The 13,647-nt window shown below is 26.2% G+C and overlaps 1 protein-coding gene across 1 annotated transcript; it reads right to left on the reverse strand.

Annotated features, from left to right (window-relative positions):
• Positions 1 to 8,388: 8,388 nt before the first annotated feature.
• On the reverse strand, positions 8,389 to 9,283 carry LOC107634150 (peamaclein-like). The gene is made up of 3 exons (XM_016337726.3): positions 9,147 to 9,283; positions 8,979 to 9,009; positions 8,389 to 8,676 (listed from the first exon to the last, which is right to left on the reverse strand). The coding sequence occupies exons 1-3, from the start codon at positions 9,219 to 9,221 to the stop codon at positions 8,495 to 8,497; spliced, it is 288 nt and encodes a 95-aa protein (XP_016193212.1). The 5' UTR covers positions 9,222 to 9,283; the 3' UTR covers positions 8,389 to 8,494.
• Between the last annotated feature and the right edge of the window lie 4,364 nt (positions 9,284 to 13,647).

The following is a 13,647-nucleotide window of genomic DNA, read 5'->3' on the forward strand; positions in this document are numbered from 1 at the left end:
TCACGATATATAGAATTTTAGAAGATGACGTATATTTCAAAACAAAAATAAATTATTCAAACTCACTAGACAGATAACAAAAAATAGTCAAGTTCAACACTTCAACCTGTTCTAAAATAAATAAGTAAAAAAAATAAATATAAAATAAAAAAATATAATAATATAATTCTAGTAATAATATTTACCATCATTACTATTTAAATATAATATGAATGATTAATATATTTATTAATATTATATATTGTAGTATATGAAGAGAAAAGAGAAAGAACTTTATATATTGCACAGAAAAAAAAAGTTTTTATATTTTATTGTATGTCAAATGCCTCAACTTATGTCTTTATTTATACATGTGCAAAGTTTCACTTTAATATTTGTACTTCCCAAAAGTACTTGATTGGAAGAATGGGTTATGCTGAGTAGACACTGAATGGACATCTATAATGTAACACTCCTCTTGGATGTCCGTTTAAGATTATATCTCATTAAAACATTACTAAAGAAAAATCTAATGGAAAAAAATTTTAGTAAAGAAAAAAGAGTACAAAATTCTTTGTGATAGAGACTGTCTCATCAAAAACCTTGTCAAGAAAAATCCAATGGGAAAAAAACCTGACCAAGGGAAAAAGAGTACAGTCTCCCCCTCTTGTCGACATTATTTAATATCTCGAAATCGGCGCATCGATCCCAATATGATGTACCAATCTTTCAAAAGAGGTTTTTGGGAGTGACTTTGTAAATAAATCTGCCAGATTATCACTTGAGCGAATTTATTGGAGATCAATTGGCCCTTGATTTTGAAGATCATGAGTGAAGAAGAATTTGGCTAAAATATGTTTTGTTCTATCACCTTTGATGTATCCACCCTTAAGTTGAACAATGCATGCTGTATTATCTTCAAATAGGACAGTTGGAGCTATCTTCTGATCAATCAGTCCACATGATAACAGAATATATTGGATCAAACTCCTAAGCCAAAAACACTCGCGACTTGCTTCATATATCGCTAGTATTTCAGCATGATTAGAGAAGGTTGCTGCTATCATCTGTTTCGTGGACCTCCATGATATAGCTACACCACTATATGTGAATAGATATCCTGTTTGATATCTCCCTTTGTGTGGATTAGACAAGTATCAAGTATCAGCATAGCCAACTAATTGTGACTTGGATCGATATGGATAAAACAATCCCATATGAATCGTTTCATGAAGATATCGAAAGATTTGTTTGATTCCATTCTAATGTCTTCTGGTTGGAGAGGAACTATACCTTGCTAGTAAATTCACAGCAAATGATATATCAGGTCGTATATTATTAGCAAGATACATTAGTGCTCCAATGGTACTAAGATATGGTACTTCAGGACCAAGGATATCTTCATTTTCCTCCTTAGGACGGAATTGATCATTTTCCACATCCAAAGACCTTACGACCATTCGGGTACTTAATAGATGTGACTTATCCATATAAAATCTCTTCAAGATCTTTTCTGTGTATGTTTTTTTTATGAATGAAGATCCCATTTTTTGTATGCTCAATCTGCAGGCCGTCAGGTCGAGACAAAATTCAGTCTTTCCAAGATCTTTCATCTCAAACTCTTCTTTTAGAGTTTTTATAATTGTTGGAATCTTTTCAAGAGTTCCAATGATATTTAAATCATCAACGTCACGGCAATTATAATGAATCTAGATGCAGATTTCTTTATGAAAACACATGAGCAGATATCATCATTCTTGAATCCGTTTTTGGCCAGATACTCAGTAAGACGATTATACCACATTCGTCCAGATTGTTTTAGACTATATAAATATCTTTGCAATTTAACTGAGTATAACCCCTGCGAATAATCATTGGATGGTTTAGATATCTTTAGTTCTTCAGGGACTTTCATATAGATATCATGATCTAATGATCCGTATAAGTAGGCTGTTACCACATCCATTAAATGCATATACAGTTTATGATATGCAGATAAACTGACCAAATAACGCAATGTTATCGCATCCACTACAGGGAAATATGTTTCTTCATAATTTATACCGGGCCTTTGTGAAAAATCTTGTGCCACAAGTCGAGCCTTATAGCGTACAACTTTATTTTTCTCATTTCGTTTTCTCACAAATACTCCTCGGTATCCAACAGGTTTTACATCTTCTGGTGTACGGACTACAAGTCCAAATACTTCACATTTTGCAAGTGAGTCTAACTCAACCTTCGTGGCTTCTTTCCATTTTGGCCAATCATTTCTTTGTCGACATTCTTCAACTGATCTTGGCTCAAGATCTTTACTTTCATGCATGATATTTAATGTCACATTATATGCAAATATTTCATTGACAATTTTTCTCCTGTAAAGACATAATTTATCGAGATTTTGTCATTTTCACAATTTTCAGGTACCTAAATGTCTTCTGGCGTTAAAACTATATCAGAATTTTGGACAACTGCAGGTGTCTTTACTATATCTTTTTCAACAGAAATGCATTTACCCCTTTTCTTTTTCGAGGATTTTTGTCTTTGAAACCGACAGGCCTGCCACGCTTCTAACGTGAATTTGTTTCAGTGGCTATTTGTCTGACTGGGACATTAATTCGAATTTAGGCATTTTTCGATGGTATATAAGATTTGGTTATCCCCTTTGTATCAAAAAATGCAAAAGGCAATTCATTTGCTATTCTTTGCAAATGTATAATCTTTTGAACTTCTAGTTCACATTGCCCTAATCGAGGATACAAATGCATCAAGGATGATGCATTCTAATTAAGTTCCTTTTCAGGAAGCTTATTCTCTCCCCCTAATATTAAAAATTTTGATTCATCAAAATGACAGTCCAAAAATCGAGCTTTAAATACATCTCCAATTTGTATCTCAAGATACCTTACTATAGAGAGAGAATCATATCCAACATATATTCCCAATTTTTTTGGGGTCCCATTTTGGTGCGAGAATGTAGTGCAATGAGAACATATATTGCACACCCAAATATTCTTAAATGGTAAACATTTGGCTGTTGGCCAAAAGCTAATTGCATATGAGAGAACTGATGGTAACTCGTTGGCCTCAAACGAATAAGTGCTGCGGCATGTAATAGCATGCCCCCAAGCCGAATTTGGGAGATTTGTTCTCATAAGTAAGGGTCTAGCAATTAATTGGAGGCGTTTTATGAGTGATTCTGCTAACCCATTTTGTGTGTGAACATGAGCTACAGGATGTTCAACACTTATTCCATTAGCCATACAATAAGTATCAAAGGCTTGGAAAGTAAATTCACCAGTATTATCAAGACGAATTGCTTTTATTGAATTTTCTGGAAACTGTGCTTTTAATCGAATAATTTGAGCAAGTAATCTCTCAAACTCCAGGTTGCGAGAAGACAATAAGCACACATGTAACCATCTCGAAGATATGTCTATTAGGACCATAAAATATCTAAAAGATCCACACGGTGGATGAATAGGTTCACATATATCGCCTTGAATCCTTTCTAGAAATTTAGGAGACTTAAATCTAATCTTTACTGGTGATACCCTTAAAATTAGCTTTCCTTGAAAACATACAGCACAATAAAATTTACTAGATTTAAAAATCTTCTGATTCTTTAGTGAATGTCCATGGGAGTTTTCAATAATTTTTCGCATCATAGTTGTTCTCGAATGACCCAATCGATCATGCCAAGTTATAAATTCATTTGGGGTATTAAACTTCTGGTTTACAATGGCATGTGATTCAATTGCACTAATCTTGGTATAATATAATCCAGATGAGAGTGAGAGTGACTTTTCTAATATAACTTTTTTATTTGAATCATGAGTTGTGATACATAAGTACTCATAATTTTCCTCATTCATAGTTTTAATATGATATCCATTTTGGCGAATATCTTTATAACTTAATAAGTTCCTTAGAGACTTAGTAGACAATAGTATATGATTTATTATGAATTTTGTTCCTCCGGGAAACAAAATTATAGCACTTACAGAGCCTTCTATCACATTACCTAAGCCAATAACAGTATTAACATATTCTTCTTTTGACACAAGATGAGTAAACTATATATTACTTTTGAGAATGGTGTGCGAACTCGCACTATCCGCAAGGCAAACATCTTCGCTATATGTCCTTGCCATTTTCTTCAAAGACAAATAATAATAATAAAATTAGTAGTAGTACATGCATAGTTAAATTAAATTCTTGATTGGAATTATTTTTCTAAGAAAATAATGTCATATACTAAAATTTTGTTATTATCACTATTATTATTATTATTTTTAAAACTTGACACAATTAATGATTTTAAAATTCTTAAACATAAATATTAATATTTCATTATTTATATACATCATATTTGAAACTTAAATACATAGAAAGTAAAACTCAATAATACGTTTCTTACATTATTTATTTATATGAATATTTAACAATCTCACATATTAAACTATTCCATCATTGATCAAATGACCGATATTTTTTTCAGGATCCTCAAAGAAATCAGATACATCATAATGAGTAGTGGAATTTTCAGTATCAATTGAAACAAAATTCGACTCCTTTCCTCTGTCGTCATTTTTCAAATATGCTTGATAAAGATCGACTAGGTGCCTTGGGGTACGACAGGTACGCGACAAATGGTCCTTTCCACCACAACGAAAACATTCATCCTCTGTTGATTTATTTTGCCCAGTGTTTCTTTCTTTATCCCACTTTTGGTGAGATCCTTTCTTGTGAATATAATTCTTCTTCCTTCTATAATTTTTTCTCTTACTAACCCCTTGCCATTTACCTATTCTGGAATAATGATTTGCCGCATTTGCTTCAAAAAATGGGGCGGCACCAGCTGGGCGCGCTTCATGATTTTTTAAGAGTAACTCATTGTTGCGTTCAGCAACAAAAAGGCAAGAAATTAGCTCAGAATATTTTTTAAATCTTTTTTCTCGATACTGCTGGTGTAGGAGCACATTCGAGACATGGAAGGTTGAGAATGTTTTCTCTAACATATCATTATCAGTTATCTTTTTCCTACATAATTTTATTCGTGAGGTGATTCGAAACATTGCTGAATTATATTCATTTATGGATTTAAAATCTTGTAGACGCAAGTGCGTCCATTCATATTGGGTTTGAGGAAAGTATCAATGTCTTTTGATAATTATACCTTTCTTCAAGGTCTTTCCATAGATTTGTAGGATCTTTTAATGTGAGATATTTATTTTTCAATCCTTCGTCAAGATGATGACGAAGAAAGATCATGACTTTGGCTTTATCATTTTGGGATACATTATTTTCAGACTTAATGGTATCTCCAAGATCCATTGAATCAAGATGAATTTCAGCATCTAGTATCCATGATAAATAGTTGTTTCCAGATATATCAAGAGTATTAAATTCAATATGAGAGGACTTTAACATAATGAAAATTTGTTACCTGAGTCTTCTTAAAATTTGATCAAGTCTCGTACTGATAACGTGTTATAAAATAAATAAGGAAGAGAAATAAATATAAAATAAAGAAATATAATTAGATAACTCTAATAATAATATTCATCACGATTACTATCTCAATATAATATGGATGATTAATATATTTACTAATATTATATGTTATAGTATATGAAGAGAAAAGAAAAAGAAGAACTTTATGTATTGCACGTAGAGAGAGAGAAAAAGTTTTTATATTTTATTGTGTGTCAAATGCCAGCCTATGTTTTGATTTATACATGTGCAAGGTTTCATTTTTTCAAATATTGGAAAACATGTACCGTTTATTCTTTAATGTTTGTACTTCCCAAAAGTACTTGATTGGAAGAATGAATTATGCTGAGTAGACACTGAATGGACATCTATATTGTAACACAACCAATAATTAATTATTGACTATAACTAAATAAATTTACTCACTCTCACTGTTAGTGAAAAACTGAAAATGAAGAATTAGTTAGCAAAAATAGTTAATTTGTTACATAGAATTGTTTTTTTTTTCAAAGTTAGGAATGAGACTCGAACCTGCAATCTCTAAATGAGTATGAGAAGATTATGCCATTTGAGTTATAACTCGTTAGCACATAAAATTGTTGTTGAGCTTCCTATTTTTGGGAATAAAACATATTTTTTTGTTCTAATAGATTTTATCTTTATAGCCAGCACTATTATACTTGTATATATACGTGATTTTAGTAAGCAGATAGTTAAATCCTAATATTCTGTTAATTTTGTAGATTATACATTTTTGTTTTTCGTACACACTAGCTCTCTCAAAAACAAATTTTTTTTATTTTTCTTTTACTGTCAAGAAAATATTGCTTTCTCTAATCTCTTCTTAGTATCAAGAGCTTCGTTCTTGAATACAAGTCATGGCTTCCAGTGCTGCAAATTCAAATTCTTCTGTATCTTCTTATTCATCTTCCTCTTTATAACAATAGGACCTAACAATAGCAGTCTTTATCTGTTATCTTTGGTAAAGATTTGGAAGATCATTTACATCCTAAAAGAATTTTTATTCAATATATTACTGATGACAATCGTGTTATTGGTGTCCTCTCCATTGTATACAAGAGATGGAGACAAAAAGACTACAATATTATATCCTGACTTCTTGCTTCCATAGAGAAAATCTTCGAGATCAAAATGGTTGGTTGTATTTTTGCTTATGCTATTTGGAATAGAATTAAAGATTATTTTTTAAAATCTGTTAGGTACATAATTAAGCAACTAAAAGCTCAATTGAAGAATATAAAAAAAACAAGGTCTCATAGTTGTTGAGTATGTTTTGAAAATCAAGAAAATTATTGATTCTTTAGTATCTCTGAATTTTTTTTTAACTACTGACGAACATATTGATGCTCTTTTAGAGGGTCTTAATGAAGATTTTCAAAATTTTATCATCACTACTGTCTCAACTAAGCAAGGATTGTATTCCCTACAAAAAGTTGAGACATCAATTTTGTCGCATAATGACATGACTGAGAAATTTCATAAACATAATTCTCTTCTTGCTCAAGCACACCTTACTCAATCTTCTTTTTCATTTTCATAATTTTTTGGAAGAGGTTTTGGTGGTTGAAAGAGCCTATGGTAAAAAATTTACAGGCGGTGGTCGTTTCTTTTTGTCCAATAACATGCCACAATGTTAAGTTTGTGGACATTTTAACCACAGAGCTCGCATGATGACGTCAACAGCATGCACCAATTTTAAAAGTTAGTATCACCGCTCGGGAGCATAAAGGACTTTGTAACCACTAGGCTAAGATGCTCTTTAATATTATAGGTGTTTTTTTATAAATATATTATAATTTATTAGAGATATTCTAATTAATCATTTTATTTTATTAACTCTTCTAGTCATGCAAAATTTAAAATCTTCTTACACTTTTGTCTTTTTATTTTAATGAGTAATTTTTATATTTAATTTAATTAAATTTTTTATTTTATATTTATTCACTTAAATTAATTATTTTTTAATTTTACATAATTATTAAAAAATTAAATGTTGTTAAATATTTCTAAATTAAAAAATAAACAAAATATTTTTATTAATTATACCATATTTTTGTTATTGATAATTTATTAATATTAACTCTTTTTTAACATATATTTGATTAATATAATTAATTAATAAATTATTAAAATATTAAAAAAACTTATTTTTGTATAAAAAAATTATTATAACAAAAAATTAAATTTTATATAATTATTTAATTATAATCGAATCAATCGATTTAATCTGTGACCTACCAGTTAAATTAATAATTCGGTGACCCAATAATTTCACCAGATTAATTACCGATTCAATTCTGATAACTATACTTATACCCAGCACTACTATATATATATTATATATATATATATGGCTTTAGAAAGTAGAGGGTTAAGCCTAATATTCTATTAGTTTTGCAAATTATATATTTTTGTTTTTTTTTTACACACTAACTCTCTTAAATACAAGTTTTTTTTTTCTGTCAAAAAACCCTGCTTGCTCTTCTACCAACCCCTCGCCCTAGTATCTGCCCATAAATTTTAAATCCCACACAATAAATTTTAAAATTTTAAATTATTTATTCTAAATCAATTTATTTTATTTTACTTTTAAATTTGTTTTATTATTTTTAATTTTAGATGTTTCTTCTGATATTCATTTTTTTATTTGTTGGTATATATTCGAATTAGTTGACTGAATTAATGTTAGTTTTTTAGGTTTTTTCTTTAAATTATTATACATGTTAACAACAACAACAACAACAACAACAATAATAATAATAATAATAATAATAATAATAATAATAATAATAATAATAATAATAATCAATACGCTGCCATTACTTACGTACATGATAATTTATTTTCACATTTCTATATGAAAAAAATATATATTTTTATTGATATTTGTAGCTTTCTTCCCCATGCCAATGTGCTAAGTGCTATTGATTATTTAAAGGTAAAGAAAAAAAAGAACTATAATTAAGAAGAATAATAGAATAGGGGGCCAGGGATTATTGAATTAGGGGCATTTGGGGCCTCCTCTTTTGGTTTTCCAGTCGTTATAGCATGGACATTCTTCCTTGTGACCATAGGTTCCTGATGGCACACATAAGCATTTTTGGCAGCACAGGTTGCAATAAGTTAAGCATGCCTTCAGGTATTGTGTGTCTGAACAACGATAATCACATGCATCCCCACATTCTGCATATAAACAATACAGTCTAAAAAATTTTGTTTCAAACATTTTTATTTCTAAAAATTTTTTATTATATTAAAGTCTCTAAATTTTATAAAAATAAGACATATAAATTTTTATTTTAATCAGATATATTATTTTCACTTAAACAAAAATCATAAAAAATATAATAAAAATCTCAACATAATAAAATATCTTTAAGGAGATTTATATACTCTAAAGTCTAAACAGTAATGTTCTTATTAGTATCATATCTAGAATACAAAGTTTGTTAATTTAACACAATGAGTTCCAGATTAGTACGTACGTTCTGGTGTTAGTGAGCCTTCACCACCACCCTGTAGAATTTAACGGTGTAAGAAAATAAAGATTAAAGGTTAATGAAAATTAGAGTTTATAATGTAACATAATCTGAGTATGATTCAAGGGAAGGAAAATTAATTAGAGTTTTCAGGAAGCAAATGAGAGAACTCACATGGGCAACTTGGATCACAAAACTCATGACGAGGAAGAGAAGAAAGAAATAGCCGTGATACATAATTTTAGCCATACTGATATATGTTCTTTTCTGATTTTTCACTATGAAATTCAATAAACAAGATTAATGCAAAATATACAGAATATAAATGCAAGCATATACTAAATGTGTGTATATATATAAGTATATATTAACTGCAAAGAAAGGCAGAAAACCGAACCATAAATAAATAAATTTAAAATTTGAGCACAAATTTGACCATAAATAAATTTGAGCACAAATTGGGCATAAAATCTGGACTTGCTCAAAATTAAATGTGCATGCATACGACCAATTTTTTTTTCTTTAAATTATTTATTATTTATTATTGCCCACTCTTAGTCTTGGTAAAAGGCAGAATAGAATCGCAACACTAATAGAAACAAAATCAAATGAGATTTTTCTACAGATATAAACTTTTTACTAAAAGCAAGATATTTATTTTATAATAACTAAATATTAACAAATAATAACTATATATTATAATAGATATTTACTTTATATAATGAATGAATGGTAATTAATTCAAAAATATATAATATATTTAAAATATTTTTTGTTATTTGAAAATTTAAACCCAAATTTTTTTTATTAAATTATAAAATATTTGCTATTTTAAGTATTTTTTTTATAGATATTTAGTAAATAAAAGTGAATTAATAAGAAAGTTAGAGAGCGAGTGTGTAGTAGAGTAGCAATATAATGTTACTAGAATGAGTGAGTATAATGTAACATTGAGTAGTTACTTTCACTATTCTTTCAGAAAAATTAGTAAATGGAATCATTATTTCGATTTACTATTTTCTATTTCTCTTTGTTAGTAAGTTGAATATGTTAGTTTGCTTTACTTGAATTTGAACATTTGTACATAAATTGAATTGGATTGATTCAATTTATATGTATATGTGTAAATTGAGTTTGTCTTATTCAATTTACATAAATTCATTTATGATGACATATGTGTAACCAATTTCTATGCACATTTAAGCAATGGCCTTCTATTAATTTATTAATGTAAATGATCTTAAATGCGACTTATAGACCGTTTTTCTTTTTTTTTTTACTTTCCATAAAAAAACATACATGCGTTTTTCTTTTATATTCAAAAATATTTTTTTAAAAAAATAAAAAGTCAACATTTTTATGTATTACATTAAATGTTTTAAATAAATTATATTTTTTATAAATATTTTAATAAAAATTTATATTATATAATAATATTTTAACAAAATAATTAGTTAATAATTTAATATAACAATCTAGTTATTTTTTAAGTAATATACAAAAAATATAACTGTTGCATTTTAAAATATTATTTTAATATAATCTTTTAATATTATAAAAATTTTATTGCATGATAATTGATCTTATAAATAAAAATAATTTATATTTTTTGTATTTATAGATTTTATATTTATTATTTGAAAATAAAAAACTATTTTTATTATTTAAAGTATTGTATATTAAAAGATATTTATTTATATTTATACTAGTGGCGTTTAGTGTATTTTATATTTATTACAATCTATCAATATTCTTCTTTTACAGAATAAATTTTGATTAACATTTAATAAAATTTAATGATTTATAAAAATATGACATATTCAATATGGACAAAATTATTATACTTATTTTAAACATACTCTTAGTCTTAGAGAAGTGTTTAAATTTTTGAAAGTATAAGTACTTGATTTTATATTTCGTAAAAAGAAATGTCAAATAAACAAATTATTTTTGGAACCAAATTAAATCGAGTCTTTTTTTTTCTTTCATATCATGTCTTTTTTTTAACTAATTTTTATTGTGTTAATAAATTATTAGACTAATTTAGTTGAACTTAATTTTTAAAATAACTTGGCCAAGTAATACAATTGCTTGGGTTTAATAAATTAAAAAGATTACGTGTTTATATTTTTAATTTTAAAAAGTTAAAAAAATATATTTATAAAGATCTTTTTTAGAATTATTTTGTATTTTGTTAAGTTAAAAAGTATAATATAATCTTATATTAATAAATATTTATATTTATTTTTATTCATCATAATATTTATATTTTTTAAAATTATTTTAAATATTAAAAAATACCAAATGCAATTTTTTTAATTTATATTTATTAAAAATTATTTTTATTTTAATTCATCGTTAAATATAACCACTATAATTTTTGAAATGTAATACTAAGTGATCAAATTATTTTAATAATTAAATTTAATCAAGTTGATCTAATAATTTATTAACATAATAAAAATTAATTAAAAAATACATAAAAAAATTTAGTTAAACTTATTTCAAAAATAATTTATTTATCTAATATTTCTAAGAATAATAGTCATTATGTTTTGCAGTCATAAAGAAAGATATACGTTCATAATTTTGATATGGAAACAAATTAAAAGTTGCATCATTATCGACTTCATTCACGAATCTTAAATTTTAAAAGGAAAAGTATTGGTATATGTTTCCGTATACGGCAAGAAATAATAAATAAAAATATATAAAAAAATTTATAAAAAATAAATAAATAATATATATAATAATTATCATTATAAATATTTTACAAAATTATAACTAAAGGAAAGTTTACGCTTTTTATTTCTATTATGGAGAAGGGTCTGGAGTAGCACGGATTTATGGAGAGAGTGTGTGCTTTACAATAGTGTGGGATCAGGTAAGGACAGATCGGACCGTCCGAATTCTCCATTACAAATCGGACGGTCCGTATTGCTACCACAGATCGCAGGGTTCGATCTGCTCTCTCCTCCCCCTCAAAATAATCTTATAATAATCAAATTGGACCCTACGAATTGTTTTTTCAATTTATTAAAAAAATAAATAAAACGGACGGTCCGAATTGCACCATCTAAAATTTAAATTTTTGCTCCTTATAAATCGGACCATCCGATTTGCACCATATATTTTATTCTTCAGCAATTCGGACCATCCGAATTGCTCGTGCCTAATGTCCCAAAAAGCTGCCCCCACACTGTGGTTAAGCACCCCAATACCCCATAATAGATGACTACACACTCATTAGTTCCATAACCATAAAAATCAATCGAAAGTTTACCTTATTTATATTGGTTCAGTAGTTATGTCACTCATTTATTTAAATTAGTATTACAATTATATATAGCAACTCATTAATTAACAATAAACCTTTAATAAATAGAACTTTAATATATAATGGATTAGTTTTTGATCTGCTGAGTTAAAAAATACTGTAAAAAAAATAATATTTATCTTTAAAGTAAAATAATTTTACTTTAATAGCAATACTTGTGGAAATTTATTTTTATTAAAATTTATTTGTGACAATTTTATTTGTTGGTATCATATTTATTTTTGACGTCAAAATAATATGATGAATATTGTTCCGAGTTAAAATTTCACATTTTATTTTATAATTTTTAAATTTCTAATTTTATAAATTTATGTCATTACAAAGTTATTAAATTAATTAATATTTTTTGATAATATTATTAAAATACCTATTAATTTTTGTAAAGAGAAATCATAATAATTTTTATTATTTAATATATAATTTATTGAATTATACTCCTAGATTGATAAATATATTTTTTCTCCAATTCTGTATACCATTTTATTTAGAAATAATTGTCATTGAAAAAAATAAATGACTATATTATCATATAATATTATATACAAAGTAATTTTTATTTTAAAATTAATTCTGATTAATAAAATAAAATTTAAAATATTTTTTTTATACAATTAAATTTAAATTTAAAATTGATTAAAAACTTACTTTTTTTAATTTTAATAACAAAAATAAAATTAGTTAGGTGCATAATATTTGACATTTAATAATTTCAATTACTATAAATTAGATTACAAAAATTATAATTTAATATATATATATATATATATTATTTCAAGTGTACCAGGAGTACCGGTGCTCCTGTTGTTTTAACCGTTGATCTGAATTATAAAAAATATATATAATATATATTAATTAAAATCAACGGTTAAAATAACTGGTGCACCGATATTTTTCGGTGCACTATATATATATATATATATGAAGACGTAAATAATATTTAATGTATAATTTATTTATTTTCTTTGATATAACTAATGTATAATTTATTGAAGGTTGATTTATTGTCTAAAATATTTTTATAAATTTTATAGTATGTAAAAATAGTAATTTTATATTTGATTATTATTTAAAAAATTATTTATAATTATTTTATTATATAATAAACCTAATTAAAAACTTTTATTATTGCTTTTCCACCTAAGAAAATCGGTTTATATTATTTATATGTTTTTCTAATACTAATAAATAAGTAAGTATTTATATTATTATATTTATTGTTTTAAATTATGGCTTAACTATTTATTTCGTATGTTAAATAATATAAATTATATTTTTCATATTAAATTCATTAATTTATTCATATTAAAAATAAAAAATATAAAATAAAGCATACAAAAA

Source organism: Arachis ipaensis, chromosome B3 (assembly GCF_059453495.1).
Source record: "Arachis ipaensis isolate K30076 ecotype BB chromosome B3, ASM5945349v1, whole genome shotgun sequence".
NCBI lineage: Eukaryota > Viridiplantae > Streptophyta > Magnoliopsida > Fabales > Fabaceae > Arachis > Arachis ipaensis.